This window comes from Camellia sinensis, chromosome 11 (genome assembly GCF_055761805.1).
Source record: "Camellia sinensis isolate YWXY chromosome 11, ASM5576180v1, whole genome shotgun sequence".
In the NCBI taxonomy this organism is placed as follows: domain Eukaryota; kingdom Viridiplantae; phylum Streptophyta; class Magnoliopsida; order Ericales; family Theaceae; genus Camellia; species Camellia sinensis.
In genome coordinates this window covers 118,840,858-118,861,442 of record NC_138971.1, presented here as the reverse complement: position 1 = coordinate 118,861,442, position 20,585 = coordinate 118,840,858, and the positions used below count along the sequence as shown (strand labels likewise).

Below are 20,585 nucleotides of genomic sequence, written 5' to 3'. Positions count from 1 at the left end.
ACTTTTTAGTATATTTATTCTATTATATAAAACGTATATTTAAATTGGTTTGAGCCACTATCAAGTTTTTTACTTTTTCAAGAATACCCTTCTCGCTCAATAATTGTCACCTCTTTCCACCCAATAGCTATCACATGTAACAACTGTTAAAATGACTTTATTTTTTCCTTCATTGAACGGTTTAAAACTACTGATCGATTTTCCTCAATTTTCAACCTATCCAAAAATTTAAATATAAAATTACAAATCTAACGTGTTTGCACTCACCTTTAGTATATATAACTAAAAACGTACTTTTTGTTTCAATTCAATTTCCACATTTACCTTAGCTTTAACGCCATCGATTAACAGAGTTAGGTGACCAAATTAAAATATTTTTCACAATTTAAACATTGTTAATAAAAATGACACAAATCACATACATAAGAGACTAGAAATGTTATTAGACATAGCTTATATTGATCAATGTTTGATGAGTTGTAGGTATCCATGTGCAAGGTAAGACTTGTCTTTTTTTCTTCTTTTTCTCTCTATTTTTATTAGGAAGAAGAAGAAACATAATAAACAAAGGATTAAAACATTACAAACATTATTAGCCACTTAATGTCCATAATCAGAAAACACATGTAGCAATTTGTTGCATAATCAACATTTAGTGCCTAAACAAACAACAAACTATCTATCTGGATATCAACCTCCATGTAACCTCTTTACATGCACCGCCTTAAACAATTTGGATGGTATTGTAGAGCATCACTTGGCTTCCCATCCATCAATCACTTGCAAATCTCTAACTTTCACTCAAAGCATAAAATTAAGAATTAAGATCATTAATCAAGGCCAATATATCACTAGGCATAAGATCAACATTTTTAAAATGAAAAAAAAAAAAAGAAACTTGTTTCTCCCAAAGGGTGATCACCAATATATCCAAAAAAAAAACCATTCCTTGAAAGAACTAGGCTTCCACTATCAAAATCAAAGTCCAAACTAGATCCCAATACATGTTTAGAGAAGTCCAATTTCAACTTCTTGTTTGCACATTAACAACTTTTAATTGAAAAAGCACGATGAATGGTCTTCCAAAGAAAGAATAAAACCTTAGGAAGGATCTTCAATGACTTGATTCTATACCAAACTTTCTTCAAGTGAGGGTTTAACTTATTGAAGTAGTGAATTTCTCATTAAGAGCCATAAATAATAAAAAAGCATATTCGACAGAGTAATTTCTACTCTCAGTCATACCCTAAACAAGTTTGGCATCTTTTGACAAGAGGTTAAAAGTTAATTTTTTGACTTTTAACCTCTTTTCGATCACATTACCTCTCTACTTTTTACAGATTTTTTCCAAAAAAAACAAAAAATAAAAAAAAAAGTCAAAAAAATAACTTTTAACCTATTTCTCAAAACAACCATTTGTCCTCTATAGGAAGAGTTGGGATGTGGATGGCAAGGATTCTCAGCACAACAACTTCGGGGAAAAGAACTCAAATAAAAGACTCCCTCCACGAATTGAGTATTAATTAATTAATTAAAATGTCCATATGGTACTACAAGAAATTACACTTTTGGCGACTAAATTTTTAGTCACCAAAGGTTATTTTTTAGTCGGCAAAAGTCAATGGCGACTAAAGTTATTCGTCGCCCCATTGGTCGTCAAAGCCTAGTCGGCAATAGTCAACGGCGACTAAATTTACATTGGTTGCTAATTATCTTATCTTTGGCTACTAAAACGGATTTAGTTGCCAAACATGACGTTTTGGCGACCAAATATTTAGTCGTCAAAAGTAATTAAATCAAAATGAAATTCTCTTTCAGCGACTAAAATATTTAGTCACTAAAACATTTTAGTCGCTAATAATCTTATCTTTGGCTACTAAAACGAACTTAGTCGCCAAACATAACGTTTTGGTGACCAATTATTTAGTCGTCAAAGGTAATTAAATCAAAATGGAATTCTCTTCCAGTGACTAAAATATTTAGTCGCTAATAAGTGCTAAGATTTTTGGCTACTAAAATGGACTTAGTCGCCAAACATAATGTTTTGGTGACCAATTATTTAGTCATCAAAAGTAATTAAATCAAAATGAAATTCTCTTTCAGCGACTAAAATATTTAGTCGCTAAAACATTTTAGTCGCTAATAATAATACATTTACCGACTAACAATTTTAGTCACTAATAATAATACATTTAGTGACCAAAATATTTAGTCATTGTTAGTTTTCACGGTGAAACATTTTAGTCGCCAAAAGATTAGATATTTTCCTTTCATGGTAATTTACGACCAAACATTTTAGTTGCCAAAGGATGCCATGTTCTTTTGTGACTAAAATCTTTAGTCGACAAAAGTTTCTTCCCTCATCTTGATTTATTTTAGCTACTAACGATTTGGTCGCCAAAAGTCTTTTGTTTCTTTTTACAACTAAATATTTAGTCATGAAAAACCTTTGCTTGCATTTTTGGCTACCAAAATATTTAGTCACCAAAAAATTTGTAATTTTTTTAATTAATTTCTCAACCACCTATATTTATTCCATTATCAATACAATCTGTACCCTGTGTATAAATAACATTATCCATATACTGAAAAAATTAGCAACTATTCCACAACATGCACACATTTCACTTTCAACCATCAAAAAAATTCATATTTAATATCAAATTAATATTTCCAATAAAAATTCCATACAAACCAAGTATAATCCAATCTCAAAAATATAATTCCCTACATAACATAGGATTAAACAAAATTAATATCCAATTGTTAATTTGTACCACCAAAAAACTAATTTGTACCACACCAAAAGGTAATCTATACCATGCCAAAAAAGTAATCTGTACCACATCAAAAGGTAATCTGTACCGCATAAAAAATTAATATGTACCACGTCAAATTCAGTCTGTTGTACCACGCCATAAAACTAATATGTACGAAGAGTACTAATTTGTAGACTAAAAACAATATCTTTCTTACATATCAAAAAAAGTCATACACTGCAATTCCACACCAAAAACCATCTATACAAATAAAATTAATCATTAGTATTGACTACATTTTGGCATATTTAAAATTATTAAAAAATATGACAATAAAACTCGAATATAATTAATACTAGTGTATTCACAGAACAAAACTCGAATATAATTAATACTAGCGTACGCCCGTGCATGAAAGCATGGTGTAATTCATAACCCATATCTAGATTAATTAGTGGGTGAAACTCTGTTGGCCTCTATTATCCCGGCAAAGTTTCCAAATCCAAAAACCCAATATCTAGCTTTCAGAAAATGTAAGGTTATTTCATCTAGTTCTCAAAGACAGTGGAAACAAACAAATAATTAGAAATTCATAAGACATGGATTATTAGTTCAACTATTAGTGTCATGTGCAAATTCAATCGTCTAGGAACACTCTGTTCTCTCAACAACCATAAAAATTAAATCATACATAGATTGTCAATGAAAAACTCAAAATCAGGAATGGGTAAGAACAACTTACTTAGTAAACAGATCAACTACCAAGCAAATTATCAAACATTTTAGCACTCACATTACAACCACAGAAATAGCCTCTCTCTCTCTCTCTCTCTCTACCATAGGAAAATGGTTGACAGTCCAACCCCAAAACTTCATAGTAAAACAATAAAAAACTACATAGCCCAGCTTGGTATAAAATGAAGGGATTTGAAGTTAGAATTTTGTAAAATAATATAAGAAGATTAGTTATTCAAAGTAGATGATAACTCTAAAGTGGAGGATTGAATACAGGTATGTTTCATGTATTTTGTTCAGGTTTTTGTACAAGTAAAATCTTTTATGGAAGAATTTCAAATAATCATTTTTACAAAGTTATTTGAAATCCATCATTACAAAGCTCTCAAATCCATTCTTCATATCTAAATCTAAAATATTACATTGGCTTCAAAGGCTATACTCTTCAAATTATTGATATCAAATCTATTCATTTCAAAACCATAAATTCAGAGCGAGCCTAATGTCTCTTCAAGTATACATATTAAAAAAACTGACAGTAATTTGGACCAAAGGACAAAATTGAAATTGAGCTTAATTGTTAAAATTTAAATAATAAGAATCAAAGTGTAATTTGAGTCAAATTATAAGGGTGACAAGTATAATTTACCCAAAAATGAACCTTTTCAACTCCAGAGGTTTATATCATAAATAATCACTTCTAAAGCCTTGAATTTAACCATTTAACTCCAAAATTGCAGGCAATCCAAACCTCCTTAAAATTCTTGCAAACTTGCCCTCTTGGAAATCAAGCCAAATCTCACACATACATTTCCAAACCCTAGAAGCTTTTCATAGCCAAAAACCACCACAGATCTAATTGTCGGCAGCATTAGGACTTGTTTCCTATAGACATCGTCCTACATCAGAACTATTAATTCCTTCACCTCTTATAGCTAAGCATTATTAGTGTGGATTAGTAGAGTACTATATGCAGTTCACTAGCTGACTTTTGATTAACACGATCAAAAAAAAATCCTAGTTGAAGGTATCCCAAAGACACTGAAGCTATTAAGTACAATAACATTTATGTGCTAAAGTGTATGCTTAAAGTGTTCAAGTAAAACTCTCAATTGATTTGAATGCTCTGCCTACAGTATCCTATATTTCTCCGTTTTCACCACTATTTCAATTCCTTGACAGCTCATAAAGTGTCCAATTTCATCATAAATTATATATAGAAACCTTAACACATTCAAAAAAAAAAAAAAAAATTGATAGTCCCAAAGTAAATTTTATTTGCCACAATCAGACGTTAGAAACATGATGCAACAAAGAAATGGAACTACATCCAATATTATGCATACTACAAAAACTAAACACAGAACAAATCCAGTTAGGGTTTGCAGGAGCTCGAAGCTGATTTCATAACTATAAGTAACATCTACTCTTTTGAATTGTTACGTGATCAAAATTCTAATTGCATCACCTCACTTCGTGAAACAATAGAATAAAGATAATATGCAATAACAAAAATTCAACAATCCAACAAAAATACTATAAAGATAATATGCAATAAAGTTGTACTTACCAAATAGTAAACGTCATTCGACCACCTTAGATCCCCAAGAGTTGTGAGAGTTTGGCGACTACATTATTTAGATGATCAACCCTTTTATCTGTCTCCTCCCGATCTTTCTGTCCTTGCACCCACTCTTGCAACATCTCATTGTAACATCTCTCGCGCTCCTCTCGCTCTTTCAACATATCATTGTAATTTTTCTCGCGCTCCTCTCGCTCTTTCATCAACTCTTCACGATCTCTTTGTTGCTCCTTACGAAGTGCCTCCATCTCAGCTCTCATTGCCTCCATGTCCTTATCACGTGCTCGTGATGCAGCTATGGTAGACAGTTGTGAGCCGATCCCAAATCCAAGCAAGTACTTTTTCTTCTCGCCAAGCACTTGCCTTGAAAGCTCCTACTATGTCAATGGTGTCCCTGACTCAGTGGCAGCCGCTTGTAGATTGACCATCTTTTGCTGTCATTGCACATAAAGAAGACAAAAAGGCATAATAAGATATATATTTTTGGGTACGAAGTAATATTAAATACAATTAATTCATTGTTTCATACTTACATGTAGCTCACCACATTTGGGATGGATCCAGTCATTCGTCTTTTTCGAAGTGTGGCTGTCCTCATAAAACTTAGGAAAATCCAATTCCACATTTTTCGCTACCTGTTAGTTTCAAATAAAAATAAATAAAAAATAAAAAAATCACAACATATTATTCATAACAAAACAAAAATAATGGAGTTAATTTTAAATAAAATCAATCTCACGATAGCAGCCATCACGATAAGAAATGAGCGAGATCCACTAGTATGATTGTATGACGATTGACTTATGTTACTCTTACCAGCTCCTGACCGTTTCTACAAAAAATAAGTACATAAACAATTTTTTGTTAAATATTGAGGCCTATCACATTTGGCACGGGACTATATATGATGCATTAGTATTTTACCTGGTGAGATGCATCTTGCCATGCCACATCGATCAAATGCTTCCAACCATCCAAACTCACCGCTCGAGGCGGATGAGCATATAGGTCATCAACACCCTTTTCCTTTAATAGCTCGAATTCTTGCTTCAAGTTGTACCTCCAATTTTGTACAACTTATAGGCCTTTGTATTCACAATTTGTTGAGCTAGTAAGTCATTGTGAAAGTCGTCACCAATATCAAACTTGTTCTACAAGCATAACAAGTGAAAATGACAAGCATTAAAATAAGTGCTTCTAACAAGTATAAATAATAGAGAAATACATATTGCCCAATATTATCAATTACGAGAATAGCTTGGATGACTGTAGCTTTGGTAGTCTCATCCATATTCAGCCACGACGTAACATCCTTGAGAGGGCACAGACTCCTAATCTGAAGCCCTAACTCATTAGCTGCTGGAGTGGCATAATCTCCGGTCATTGTAATCAAAACACGATCGACGTGAACATATAATTTTTTCCCTTTTTTGGATCTAATTATTTTTTGTATTCCTTTTCCAAGTGTAGGTCCTCATGCCCGTGTGTACCTAGAAGTCCCTGATAACAAAATAACAATAAGCAAATTGCAAATAATGACAGTTGGTAATTGACACAGTTGAAGTACAATGATCTTACCTATGATATGATTTTGAGTTTCTGACGGTGGCTGTGTCTTATCAGAATCCTCGAATGGTGGGCTAGTCACATTAATAGAAGATGCACCGGTTGATCCTGAGGGGACAACAGGAGGTAGTGCACATGTTGATCCTAAGGGGACAACAGGAGGTGGTGCAACTGTTGATCCTAAGGGGACAGCAACCGATGAGTTTGTTTCGGTGGTCGTGATTGACCTTTTCTTGAGCCAACCAATCTTCAAGCCAGGAACCATGATGCAAACTGCAATAAAACAACTAACAGTACAAAATGTCATATACAATAAGACATGTAATTATAAAGAAGAGATGTAACAAGCTACTATGACCTGCTTTTTAAATTATTTCTTGCATAGATATATAACAAGCTAACATTATAAAACATGATATAAATGAAATAATTAATAAAAAGATATAGAACAAGCGATGACATGATTTTGATGAAGAAATAAGACAAGTATTTTGGTTCATTATCATATCCAAATCATAAAAGCAAATACATCAAGATTCTACGTCAACATCTGTATCAAAATCACTTTGTAGGTCACATTCTTCGTCTGTGTCGTTACCCTCCCTCATTAATCCATCTTCATCATCACAGATGAAGGCATCATCTATAACACCCTCGGCTTTTACACCTCTAATATATTGTAAACCTTCCATTGGAATAATTTCATATTCAATATCATCTCAACGCAAAACCATATCATCGTCAATAGCCTCAGTTGGTACAACCTCAGTAGTTTCTTCTTGTTGGAACACATCATCAGTTTCTATGTCATCCATCTCTGGCACATCCCAAATTCCTCGATGTTCAAACTTTTCTACGACTCTCCAATTGGCACCTAATTTGGTGTCATCAACATAGAATACTTGTTGAACTTGACTTGGTAAGAAAAATAAGTCGCCTTTGTACCATTGACTTCTTACATCAACCGTTGTCAAATGTGGTTCGACACGCATAGTTCTGCTACTACTGGTGTTAAACCATTCACATTGGAACAATACGATCCGATGTCTAAACAAATAGTTCATTTCCCACACTTTGCACAAGTACCCATAGAAGTTTATCAATTGGCCTTCATGGTCCCCTTCCACGACTAACCCACTATTTTGAATTTTACGATGGTTGTCACGGCCGATAGTATGAAATCGGATGCCATTACAAATACATCCTGAATATGTGTTCACTAAGCCACTAGGACCATTGGCTAATGACCACATCTCATCAGTTGCTTCAAGGGGATACTTGGTTCCACAATTGATCCATCTACATGTAGAACATGTGTTATGCTACAAGTATACGCAATATTAAGGTAATGTATGACTGATTACAAAGGGGAATTCCAGCTTACACAATCTTTGAACCATTTAGGAAATTCTTTGCGTTGCCTCTTTGCGATGTCGAATGCACCTCTAGTTTGTTGTAACAACTTCTTGTGCTCCCTAGTTACAAAAATGGCTCTCAAAAAAAATTTAAAAAATCAATACTAATCAATTTGACAACTATATCATATAAATACGTGGAATGGATCCATACTCTAAGTATTTTTCTAGTTCAAAACTATTGTGTAGAACAAACCAATGAGCCATCTCGCGTTCAGCTACGGACACATTGGATGCCCTTGTCATTAGACCAAAGGGGCAGACATTTTGAGTGAATACGACCAACCCTGGACCATGGTTGCCCATGTCGCAATTTCTTTCTCCCGATCAAAAATTGTTTCAACTCCATCCAAATACATTGAACAAAATGTGGTACACTCTTTTGAAATGTAAGCCTGGGCAATAAAACCTTCAGGATAAGCTTTATTGGCCACAAATCCTTTTAGACGTCCAAGCAACCTAAAAACCAAGATGATGAGAATGTTATATTTAAATATATATTAGCAGTGAAACATTAATTACAATTTTCACACTACAAAAGTACCAACATCCCTTTCAATTGGGTACATCCATCGATATTGCACTGGCCCCCCAAGCATAGCCTCTCAAGGCAAGTGAACTGCCAAGTGGACCATGACATCAAAAAAACTGGAGGGAAAATCTTCTTGAACTTACAAAGTATGAGTACGATTTGTTTCTCTAATTTCTCCAAATCTGTGACCCTCAATGTCTTTGAACACAACTATTTGAAAAAATTTCCCAACTCAAAAAGTGTGGTGTCACGTTCCTTAGTAAGGTAGCCACGTATCCCAATCAAAAGAAGTCGTTGTATAAGGACATGATAGTCATGACTTTTGAGGCCATATAATTTACCTCCTTGAGCGGTCACGCAATTCGATATATTTGTTGCATAGCCATCAGGATACTTAATTGATTTCAAAAAATGACAAAAGCCTTCTCTCTCTGTCAGGGACAATGTGTTCAATATGGGGGGCTTCTCAAAAGATCCATTGGCAAGACTCTTCAAGTATAGCTCTTTACATATTCTCATGTCCTCCAAATCTAAGCGTGCTTTGTCTGTGTCCTTGTTCTTTCCATCTATGCTCAAGAGTGTCCCGATCACATTGTCACATATATTTTTCTCAATATGCATGACGTCAAGGTTGTGCCGCAGCTTCAGCATTTTCCAATAGGGCAAGTCAAACATAATGCATCTCTTTGTCCAATTCAAATTTGGATTTTCATTCCTTTGTCTTTTTCGATTGTGTGGGTGCTTTCCATACGGCTTGTAAGTCCCACAACCAATTTGCTCTAGTATTTCTTCTCCCGATAAGTCCACAGGTTTGGACCTGTCCTCAATTTGACCGTTGAAGAGCTTATTCCTTCGCCAATTGTGGTTCTCAGGCAAGTACCGACGAGCACCCATGTACCCGGTCTTAATTCGCAAACCCTGTGATGATGCATTCATGTTACAATTAGGGCAAGCCAAGTAACCCTTCGTACTCCACCCTGACATGTTACCATAGGTGGGGAAGTCATTATGGTCCACATGACTGCCGCATGCATTATAAAAATTTGGCCATTGGATGTATCATACGTTTGCACACCACACTCCCACAAATTATTCAATTCTTCTATTAATGGTTGCAAGTAAACATCAATGTCTCTTCCAGGTGCCGATCGTCCAGGAATAAGCAATGACATCATGCAAAATGACTCTTTCATACACTTCCACGGTGGGAGATTATAAGACATTAAGATTACGGGCCACATGCTATATGATGTGCTCATATTTTCAAATGGATTGAAACCATCTGTCCCCAGCCCTAGCCTTACATTTCGAGAATCAGTAGAAAACGCCGAATGTTGTTTATCAAAGTCCTTCCATGCCTCACCATCGGCCAGATGCCTTAATATGTCATCATCCACACGCTTCTCTTTGTGCCATCTCATATCTGCGGCTGTTTTTTTTTTTTTTTTTTTTTTGACATATACAATCTTTTCAACCTTGGTATCAAAGGAAAGTACCGCAATAGCTTGTGAGGAATCTTTTTACCCCCATCATTGTTCAACTTGTATCTAGGCTCATCACATGTAGGGCATTTCTCAAAACTCGCATTCTCCTTCCTAAACAGTGCACAAACATTCTTGCACGCATGAATGGTTTCATATCCCAAACCCAAGTCACGTAAGAACTTCTTGGCATGATAGAGCATCCATGGAACAGTTTGATCACATTCTGGTAGAATGTCCTTGAATGCCTGCATAACCATATCGAATGACTTTTTGCTCCATTTGTTGTACACCTTCACATGAAGCATCTTAATAACGAATGACAACATAGAGAACTTTTGCATTGAGCATCTTCAAATAACCTAATGAACTCCTGCAAACCCTCCCTCTCCAAACTATAAGGTTCTTCGTCGATATGATCATCCATAAGACCACTCATGTAAATTTCTTCCATCATATTAGGCAATTCACCCATCATCGAATGATCAGTATCTGGCATACCTTCTCCACTACTTCCAAAATGGTCATTTGGTACACTAGGATGATACATGGGAACATGTTCCCCGTGGTGCACCCAAGTTATATACGAAGACGCAATTCCTCTTCGAATCAGGTGTGTCCACACAACTTGTCTACTAAATTTTGTGTCATTCATGCAATCGACACACGGACACCTAATTTCATCATGTGGGCCTAAATTTGTGGTAGCAAAGTCAAGGAATGACTTCACCCCTTGTTGATACTCTTTGCTTGTCAACCTATTATTTATCATCATCCAACTCTTGTCCATTATTGTCACCTACAAATCAAGGAAAGATTAACCTAGGAACAAAATGAGAATTTTGGTTCAAGGATTGAAATACATGCTTCCAATTCCAAATTGTGTCCTATCAACTTATTTAGCTACAACTATTTTGTTTAAATTTTAATAGAATTAAATTAATTGTTGTATCTCAATAACTTGGAATCAGTTATATAAATCATTTCTCATTTTTTTGTCATTAAAATTAAATTCTCAATAAAATAAAATAAATCTATATCCAATTTCTTAAGTCTTGCTCGCATATTTGTATTTAGATTCATGAATTCATACTCCGAAGAGATCCATTGAGTTATCAGGTTAGCTAATTTTTTAATTTTTTTTTTATCAAGGAAGGGCGAGGCTATAAGCAAAAGGATCCTACAGTGGGGTACACGATTAGTCTACATTTTTTAACATGAACTTAGTATCGGCAATGTTGAATATGCACAGCACACAGGGAATTCATAAAATCCACCATTATATATATGGATATAGATGTAGATATTTGTAGTATGAGTCTAAACCAGTGGGCTAGAAAACATTCTAAAACTTAAACTAATCCAAATAAGTACATAATGCATTATACAGACTTGTAGACTACATATAAATCCAAGTCTGATCAGTTTATCTAATATAGCACACAAGGCACAAGAAGTTTGCCAACAAAATTTAATTAAAATTTTGGAAGAGCACTCATACATTGGTTAGACTAAACAAACAAAATGAAGTACTGATCTATCTACACTCTTACCAAGTTTGTCAGGAAAAAAGTGACATAAATTTGGGCATTCCAAGCAATTCTGCTCTACGAGCAAGGCCGATGTCTATTTTTTGTCAGTCAATTACAGCACCAATAGTTGCCCATCAACTTTACAATGTATTTTTGCCGGAATATATGGTAAGCAGCATCCTAATCCCCTTCTATTTCATTGGTATACTATGTTCTGAATTTGTTCAAATTTTGGCACGTGATAGGAAGTGCTACCACCTCAAGGTTGAGGCAAATGAGAATGGAGTTCACTGTTTGGGTGTTCAAAGCATGTAAAGGGTTCTATCGTAAACACAAAAAACCAAAACAAAACAAAACAAAACAAAAAAACATGCAAGGATTTTATGTTTTATTTCTGACTTTTTTAAGCTATATAGTTAATTGCCCTGTCCTGAGTCTGGCATTTCTTGGGGGAATTTTTAGTTTTCTGTTTTTGTAAATGTTTAGTTGTCAGTTTCATTTCTAATTTTTTTAAGCTACATGGAATTTTTTTTTCTGCAAATAAAAACAATTGAAACAAATAGCTGCATGAAAACTAATGAACATTAAAAACCAAATTTTATTTGAAACCCTTCTCTTTGTTAAACCATTCACATTTAGAAAATATTTATTTTATCCCAAAAAATAAAGTCACAAATACTTAAATCTCTTAGTTTGAAATTCTTTAATTCTTCTGATATTTTTATATTTGATTAAAAAATATTTATATGGGGGGGTGGATCCTTCCTCAACTGCAAAAGGACCCTTTATATCCCTAGGATGCACACAAATAGCGTGAAACATCCAGTTGGGTCATTGTAGAGACAAATATTTGTCATCCTTTCACATGGATGCATTCTTCTCATTCAAGTGTTTGACCTCTTCATTTACCTAGATGGCAGCAGAATTGAGTTTGACACAATTATCTGGACAAGCATTTCAAACATGAAAAAAAGAAATACAATCAAAACATGCTTTTTTCATTAAAAACCAAATCCATCACTAGCACCAACATATCAATAACTGAAAATATCCCTTTCAAAGTTAGGGAGTACAAGTCCATGAATCTAATCACAGACCAATGCAAAATGCAAGCGATCAAATTACTACATAGAATAGCCAAATGGTGTCATATCACAGTAGAAAATACAAGTAATACACATCTTCATAACAACAGACAGAAAAATGAGTCACACCCATTTGCTTAATGATATCTCAAGTACAAATAATAGAAGTAATATGAATGGGATCGTGTAAACAAACAGGTAATCAAAGTAAACCATCTGCTTCATGATGTCACAAAATGCACAGAATAACAAGTGACTTGCCCAATCCAACCATAAGAGGATGAAGTTGGGATTCCTTATTTTCTGCTATTTCGTGTAGCTTATGGTTAACAAGGAACGATGCTATATATTTATTTAATCATAATGAAATATATTGAAGTGAGGTAATTGATGTAATCAAGGTCCAAGCGGCATTTTGGGTCACAGCAAACTTTGATGGTGTTAGTTTTACCATTGATGAGTGGGTGCAGAAATTGAAACTAAAATATCTTAAAAAGTGGAAGCTTCCTTGAGCAGTGCAGTAATGTTCTACAATTGAGTACACATGTTTGATTGGAGAAGGACAGGTTTGGTATTTTAGATGGAGATTGCTACAACATTATGATAAAGAGGTGATTTGAACAGGGGAAGCTACTGGGATGGTGTGCTTGGTAAAACCACTACTACTAGGTGTTTGGAATGAATTCTTACCTAACTCAGAGGAAGCAATCCTTATGTAAATGTCTTGCTCATTTTTACTGTACTGTCTGGCACAAGTTAAGCTATGACTATTGTGTTAAAGAGAGAATATTTGAGCCAACATTCCTACACTATTTAACGGATCAAATCAGTACATATGAAAGAGTACAAAATGGAATTGTTGTCTTGTTTGCAACTTCATACAGGTAATCTTCCCTTGTTGCAGGAATAGCCAAATTTAAACTTTGTTGATCTCTATAAATTAATTTAAAAATATTGACTTCTTCAATTTGTCAATACATGCTGGAAAATCGAGAGGAGGAAACTCACTTTCACGTTGTTGTCAGTTGTATTGCCCAGACACTGAAAACTCAAATCATTAATAGGTGTTATGATGAAGTTGCAATATGCTTCTTCAACACGGTAAGATATTGACTGTGTTAAACTACGTATACCTCGGCCTAGATCATTTTAAATTATCAAAATGTGATGTTACCCCTTGTATGGCTCTTTTATTCATGTATGCTGTAGTTTTTGTTTGCATTTCTTCTTCATGGACATCAGATGGTTTTTGTTCTAATTATTGAATTGCATAGTGTTGGGCTTCGCGTAGAACCTGTTAAGTTTTGATTAGTTATGATTTATATATTTATATGTGAATGTGTCTATTGTGGGATTCCCAATTGTGATGCCTATTACTGGTTATTCATTTATGTATGGTTCCTACTTGTAAATAACATGGTAATATTTGCTATATATGCTCAGGATAATTTCCTAGAGTTGGATTTTTAGGCATTGAGAGTAAAGACATCGCAACATACTCTACGTTTCCATCTTACACAATCTTTTTCCGTATTTCCATCATGATCTGCAGAGAGAGAAGAAGAATTTGCAAGATTTAAATGGTGTTTATGTATTAATGTTGCTGAACGAGAAGATCTAGACAGGCCAACTGCAAGACTCATAAAAGAATTTGATTGCATAGAAGGTAAGCCCTCGGTGTGCTATCTATTGGCTTGCGACCATTTTATAATCTGTGAGGGTGGGTGGTGAGTCTCTGATTTTAAGAGTTGATGTTTTCAGAATCTTTGAAACTTCAAACTTCATCACAAAAAAGGAATTATGTGTTCTTTAATTTAGAGTTTCAGAATTTTCTACTAAATTATTTTTTTTGTTCACGGATAGAAATCATGTAGAATGCAAAGGCAAAGACTCAACAAGACAAACACACACAAATACAACTACATGATTTCTATCCGTCAACAAAAAAAAGAAGGCTAAAATTTGAAAAGAATGCAAAGGAAAAAACAAAATAAAGCATAAATCAAAATCAAAAGTTTACCACCTCTTGGTTCTTTCAAAAGAGGTTAAAATAATAAAGTAGTCATATATTAGGACTCAACGCCATCCACTGGTCACAAAATTGCACTCAACAGCAGCTTGGTTGTAAACATGAGTAATCATATATTAATTAGGCTATGTCCAGCCATTACTCAGATTTTGCTCAAATTTGAGTGAAATTTTGAGTGAAAGCTCACTCCAATGGACACACTCAAATTTAAGCATAAATTTCAGTGATGGTAAAGTTAAAATTTTGAAAGCTTCAAAATTTTCTTTAAAATTTTAAGCAATGGAAGAGGTTGTTGAGTAAGTTCATGCAACTTTAAATTTGATACAAGTTTAAGTCAAGAGTTGGAGATGCACAAATCTTTAAAAAAAAAAAACATAAAGAATCAACAAAAAAATTAAAAACAAGAAATGTAGTAGCATCTAGTTGGCCTCATAGAGAAATTCTTCCACTCCTAGAGAAGAATTTTCAGTACACACAAATTTTTTTACATCCCATCTGTGTAATTAATCTCTGTGGTTAATTCAAAGCTCCCAATTTCAGAGTTTCCCAATTAGCATATTAATACCACCAAAAATTATTGAAAAATAGCAATAAACCATTTAAATACATAGAACCTTGTCAAAGATTGAGATTTTGTTCCACTTCTTTCCATTGTTGGCTACTTTGAGTATTTTGTTTATAATGACTAATTGATAAATAGCATTAAAATATATATATATATATATATGTTGGAGATCATCCATGTGAGGAGTGATCTCTTCTCTATCTGAAGCCAACGCAGCAACACAGCTTGCCAACCGACAAGTCACAAAGGTGGAAGGCAACTTTTGTGAAGGAACAACTGGCCATGTGCAAGGCCAGCCAACCTCTCCACCTTCTCTTGAGTGTATAAATAGAGAGGCTAAAGGGAGAGTTGATATAGAGAGAAAAAAACTATCAAAGTGTGTCTCCTTTTGTAATCTTTGTATTTCTCTCCATATAGTAAAATCCACTGCCTGTGGACGTAGGTAATTTGCCGAACCACGTAAATCATTGTGTGTTCTTACTTGTGAGATTGTTTTCTACCTCCTAGGCACAACAAATTGGTATCAGAGCATTGTTGTGCAAAAAGCAGAGCAATTTTCTGTAAACTGAAAATTTTGAAGTTGTCGAAATTCAGTTTTAAACCTACCAGGATGACCGCCTCAACGAAAGGAGTTCATATCCAGAAAGACCAACCCATGAGGACAATTCACATGCCCTCACGCGCTTGCCGAAGTTATGCCAGAGACTCGCCGAAAAGTCCAGTCCGGCGAAGAAGCAAAGGTTGAGGAAGTCAATCTGTCCTAAAGGCTTTAAGCATTTACTTGTGCACCATTATAGCACAAGTTAACACTTGGCAGAGTGGTTGGAGCCTTGGTTTGAAGCATTGGGGTCACAGGTGCACAAGTTAACACTTGGCAAAGTGGTTGGAGCCTTGGCTTGAAGCATTGGGGTCACGGGTTCAAAACTCTTCCCAAACAAATTTCCAATTTATTTTTGGGAAGCTGCCACGTCACGCCACATCAGTGCCAGCTGTCAGGATGGTCACTGCCACATCTGAACCACATGGCTGCCAAGTCACTGCCACATGTCGAGACACGTCACCGCCAGCTCCACCGCCACATCAGCACATCTATCACGTGATTAATCCCAGTCAACCAAACTTTCTGAAATTGGAGGGAGGCCCGTTAAAGTTTTGGTAAATTGTATTTTAGCCCCTGATCTTGCTAAAATTACAATTTAGCCCCTAGAACTTCTATTAATTACAGTAAGGTCTCCAAAGTTTTGGGAAATTACAATTTGGCCCCTGGATTTGGAGACATTTCATTGAGGTCCCTGGAGAGGTTGAGAAAGTGCTTTCCTGGCTAAATCAACCATTCCGGACACAACTGCGGATTCCGTTTTTTGAGATTCAAACTCGAATTTTCAGTGAAGTTTTCAGGAACTTAGAATTTGTCGTGTTCAGGCATTTCAAGCATCCGCTATTGTTATAGTGGAGATTTTTTGAAAGTCTCAATGGCAAAATCTACAGAAAGGAGATGAACCGAGTCTACAAGCAACCCCGCGGCTACAAACAACTCTAGGTATTGGACCCAGTGTCCCATGCAAAGTTCGAGGTGGAAAGGTTTGATGGAAGCAGCAACTTCGGCATGTGGAGATGCGAAGTTAAAGATATACTTGTCCAGATAAACCTGCACTTCACTCTAGTAGACAAACCAGATGACCTGGATGGGATACAATGGGAGAAAGTGAATCTCCTGGCCTGCAGTTCCATCCGACTTTGCCTTGCAAAAGAGGAGAAGTATGCCTTCACAGAATATGATATTGCGAAGGAACTTTGGAAGGCACTGGAAGACAAGTTCATGACAAAGAGCATTGAGAACCGACTCTCCTTGAAGATGAGGTTGTTTCGTTTCGACTATAAGAAAGGTATTTCGATGAATGAACACCTAAACAATTTTAACAAAATTCTTACCGATTTGAAAAACTTGGACGATCACATTGATGATGAAGATAAAGCACTGTTACTGTTGAATTCCTTGCCTGGCACATATGATCATCTCACCACCACTTTACTGTACGGTAAAGAAAAGATCAAGTATGTTGATGTTTCAAACGCCTTGGTAAATAATGAGTTCAAAAGGAAAGATAAATCTGCAAATAGGGACTCAGCATCCGAGGCATTGACAGTAGAGGCAGGATGAATAACAAAAGATATACAGGGCGAGAAAAGTCTCACTCAAAATCCAGAGGGAAATCATCAGATAGAAGACGTCTTGCAAAAGACAAGTGTGCTGCTTGTCGCCAGAAGGGGCATTGGGCAAAAGATTGTCCCAATAAAAACAAAAAAGAGGAAAAGGTGAACATTACATGAGATGGAGATAATGGTGAAGGATCAATCTTCATAGTTTCATCACTTCGCCAGTCTGATGAATGGATTTTAGATTTCGAATGTTCCTACCACGTGTCCTAACAAGCAGTCGTTCTCGAGCTTACGAGAGTTCAATGGAGGAGTTGTACTGATGGGCAACGACCAAGCTTTCCAGACAAAGGGGATTGGAACAATTCGACTGAAGATACATGATGGAACAATCAGAATTCTTGAAGATGTTCGGTATGTACCAGATTTGACGAAGAATCTCATCTCAGTGGGAGTTTTAGACTCCAAAGGTTACAAAGTAACTGTGGAAGGTGGATTCCTCAAAGTTTTTAGAGGAGCATTTGTTGTAATAAAGGGCACTCGAAAAGGAAATTTATATTTCCTAGACGGCTCTATAGTCACAGGGAGAGTGGTTGTCTCCAACAGCTCAGAGGATGATGCGTCAGAAACTTCCAGACTTTGGCATATGCGCTTAGGACATACTGGAGAAAAGGCTTTACAAGGTTTGGTAAAGCAAGGCCTGTTAAAAGGCACCAAAACTGGGAAGCTTGAGTTTTACGAGCATTGTATACTGGGCAAGCAAACAAAAATCAAGTTTGGTACTGCTATTCATCATACCAAAGGGATTCTAGACTACGTTCACACCGATGTATGGGGTCCTTCCAAGAATGCTTCGTTGGGAGGTAAACACTACTTTGTGTCGTTCATTGATGATTTCTCAAGAAGAGTATGGGTTTACACAATAAAGCATAAAGATGAAGTATTAGAAATCTTTCTTATGTGGAAGAAAATGATTGAGACCTAGACAGGCAGAAAGACCAAGAAGCTTAGATCTGATAATGGGGGGGAATACATATCAGATCCCTTCTTTGAGGTTTGCCAGAATGAAGGAATAGTGAGACATTTCACAGTTCTTGGAACACCGCAGCAAAATGGAGTTGCAGAACGCATGAACCGCACTTTGGTGAAGAAAGTTCGGTGTATGCTATCACATTCAGGATTGAGCAAGGCATTTTGGGGTGAGGCGTTGAACTATGCTCGTCATCTTGTCAACAGACTACCTGCTGCAACACTAGATGGCAAGACTCCTATGGAGGTATGGTCAGGAGTGCCAGCTACTGATTATGATCAGCTACGTATCTTCGAATGTCCAGCCTATTTTCATGTTACAGAATCTAAGTTGGATCCTAGAGCCAAGAAAGCTGTATTCTTAGGCCTTAGTGATGGTGTCAAGGGATACAGACTCTAGTGCCCTGAATTAAAGAAAGTTGTCACTAGAAGAGACGTTACTTTTGATGAGTCTACAATGTTGAAGCAACCAAATCCTCAAGAAAATGATAAAGCATTGAAGAAGTCAGTGCAAGTGGAGTTTGAGACTCCAGCAAAGACTATTCAGCCAATCAACCATCCTGAAGAAGCCTCATTGGATAGCTCTGAAGAGAGTTCAGATGAAAATGAAGATCGAGAGGCCCCACAACAATCAGAACCCATTGCAATCAGGAAAGGAAAAAGGGTTACTAAGCAACCCGGTTAGATGACTGATATGGTAGCCTATGCACTTCCAATCATTGAAGACAATGTTCCTTGCACTTTCAAAGAAGCGTTGCAGAATACAGAAACTGTCAAATGGAAGGAGGCTATGGATGAAGAGATTGGGTCACTTCACAAGAACCAGACTTGGGAGTTGGTGCAACTTCCAAAGGGAAAGAAAGCAATTGGGTGTAAGTGGGTTTACACTAAGAAGGAAGGCATCCCAGGCAAAGACAACATCAGATTCAAAGCCAGATTGGTAGCTAAAGGCTATGCCCAAAAGGAAGGAATAGACTACAGTGAGGTATTCTCACCGGTTGTGAAGCACACGTCTATTCGTATCTTGCTAGCTTTGGTTGCACAGTTTGATCTCGAGCTCGCCCAACTCGATGTCAAAACTACCTTTTTACATGGAGATCTTAAAGAGGAGATATACATGTCCCAGCCAGATGGTTTCAAAGTTGTTGGAAAAGAGAATTGGGCCTGTAAGCTAAACAAATCGTTGTACGGATTGAAGCAATCCCCGAGACAGTGGCACAAGAGATTTCATCGATTCATGATAGAGAAAGAATACATAAGAAGTCAATTTGATCATTGTGTATATTTCCGTAAACTTCCAAATGGGTCCTTCATCTATTTGCTCTTATATGTAGATGATATGTTAATGCATCAAAGAGCTATAAGGAGATTGACAAACTCAAGGCACAATTAGCAAGAGAGTTTAAAATGAAGGATTTGGGAGAAGCAAAGAAAATTCTTGGCATGGAGATCAAGAGAGACAGGAAGAAGGGCACGGTTCATCTAACACAAACTCAATATTTGAAAAAGGTGTTAGACAGATTTGGCATAAATGGGAAAACAAAAGCTGTGAGTACACCATTGGCCCCTCATTTCAAGCTTAGTGCTTTGATGTCTCCATGCACAGAAGAAGAACGGAAGCATATGGCACAAGTTCCATATGCAAATGTAGTTGGTGCATTAATGTATGCTATGGTTTGTACAAGGCCTAACATCTCACATGCTGTGAGTATGGTAAGCAGGTATATGCATGATCCAGGAAAAGGTCACTGGCAGGCAGTGAAATGGATCCTAAGGTACATACATGGCACGGTTAATCTGGGATTGAAGTTCGAGAGAGACAGTCGACTCGGACAGAATTTGGTTGGATATGTGGACTCAGATTATGCTGATGACTTGGACAAACGCTGATCAACAACAGGGTATTTATTTACGCTTGCTAAAGGGCTGGTGAGTTGGAGGTCAATGCTTCAGTCAACGGTGGCTTTGTCTACTACAGATGCAGAGTACATGGTAGTGACAGAAGCCTTTAAGGAAGCCATTTGGTTACATGGGTTGATTGAGGACTTGGGTATTGTTCAGAAGCACGTTGAGGTGTACTGTGACAGCCAGAGTTCCATTTGTTTGGCAAAGAACCAA

At 36.2% G+C, this 20,585-nt stretch overlaps 1 protein-coding gene across 1 annotated transcript; it reads right to left on the bottom strand.

Moving 5' to 3' along the window:
• Window positions 1-7,361: 7,361 nt before the first annotated feature.
• Window positions 7,362-10,330, bottom strand: LOC114309116 (uncharacterized). Its single transcript, XM_082895317.1, has 5 exons — window positions 10,086-10,330; window positions 8,931-9,610; window positions 8,733-8,799; window positions 8,322-8,516; window positions 7,362-7,941 (listed from the first exon to the last, which is right to left on the bottom strand). The coding sequence occupies exons 1-5, from the start codon at window positions 10,328-10,330 to the stop codon at window positions 7,362-7,364; spliced, it is 1,767 nt and encodes a 588-aa protein (XP_082751443.1).
• Between the last annotated feature and the right edge of the window lie 10,255 nt (window positions 10,331-20,585).

Bases quoted from the DNA above. Each gene is read 5' to 3' on its own strand.
- LOC114309116 (XM_082895317.1), bottom strand. From the start codon at position 10,330: ATGGTTATGCAGGCATTCAAGGACATTCTACCAGAATGTGATCAAACT. The intron at 9,611-10,085 runs GTACTTTCCTTT...TGCATGCGGCAG, and splicing joins ATTCCTCACAAGCTATTGCG to TCATGTGGACCATAATGACT. The intron at 8,517-8,732 runs GTAAGTTCAAGA...CTTGGTTTTTAG, and splicing joins ACAAATCGTACTCATACTTT to GTTGCTTGGACGTCTAAAAG.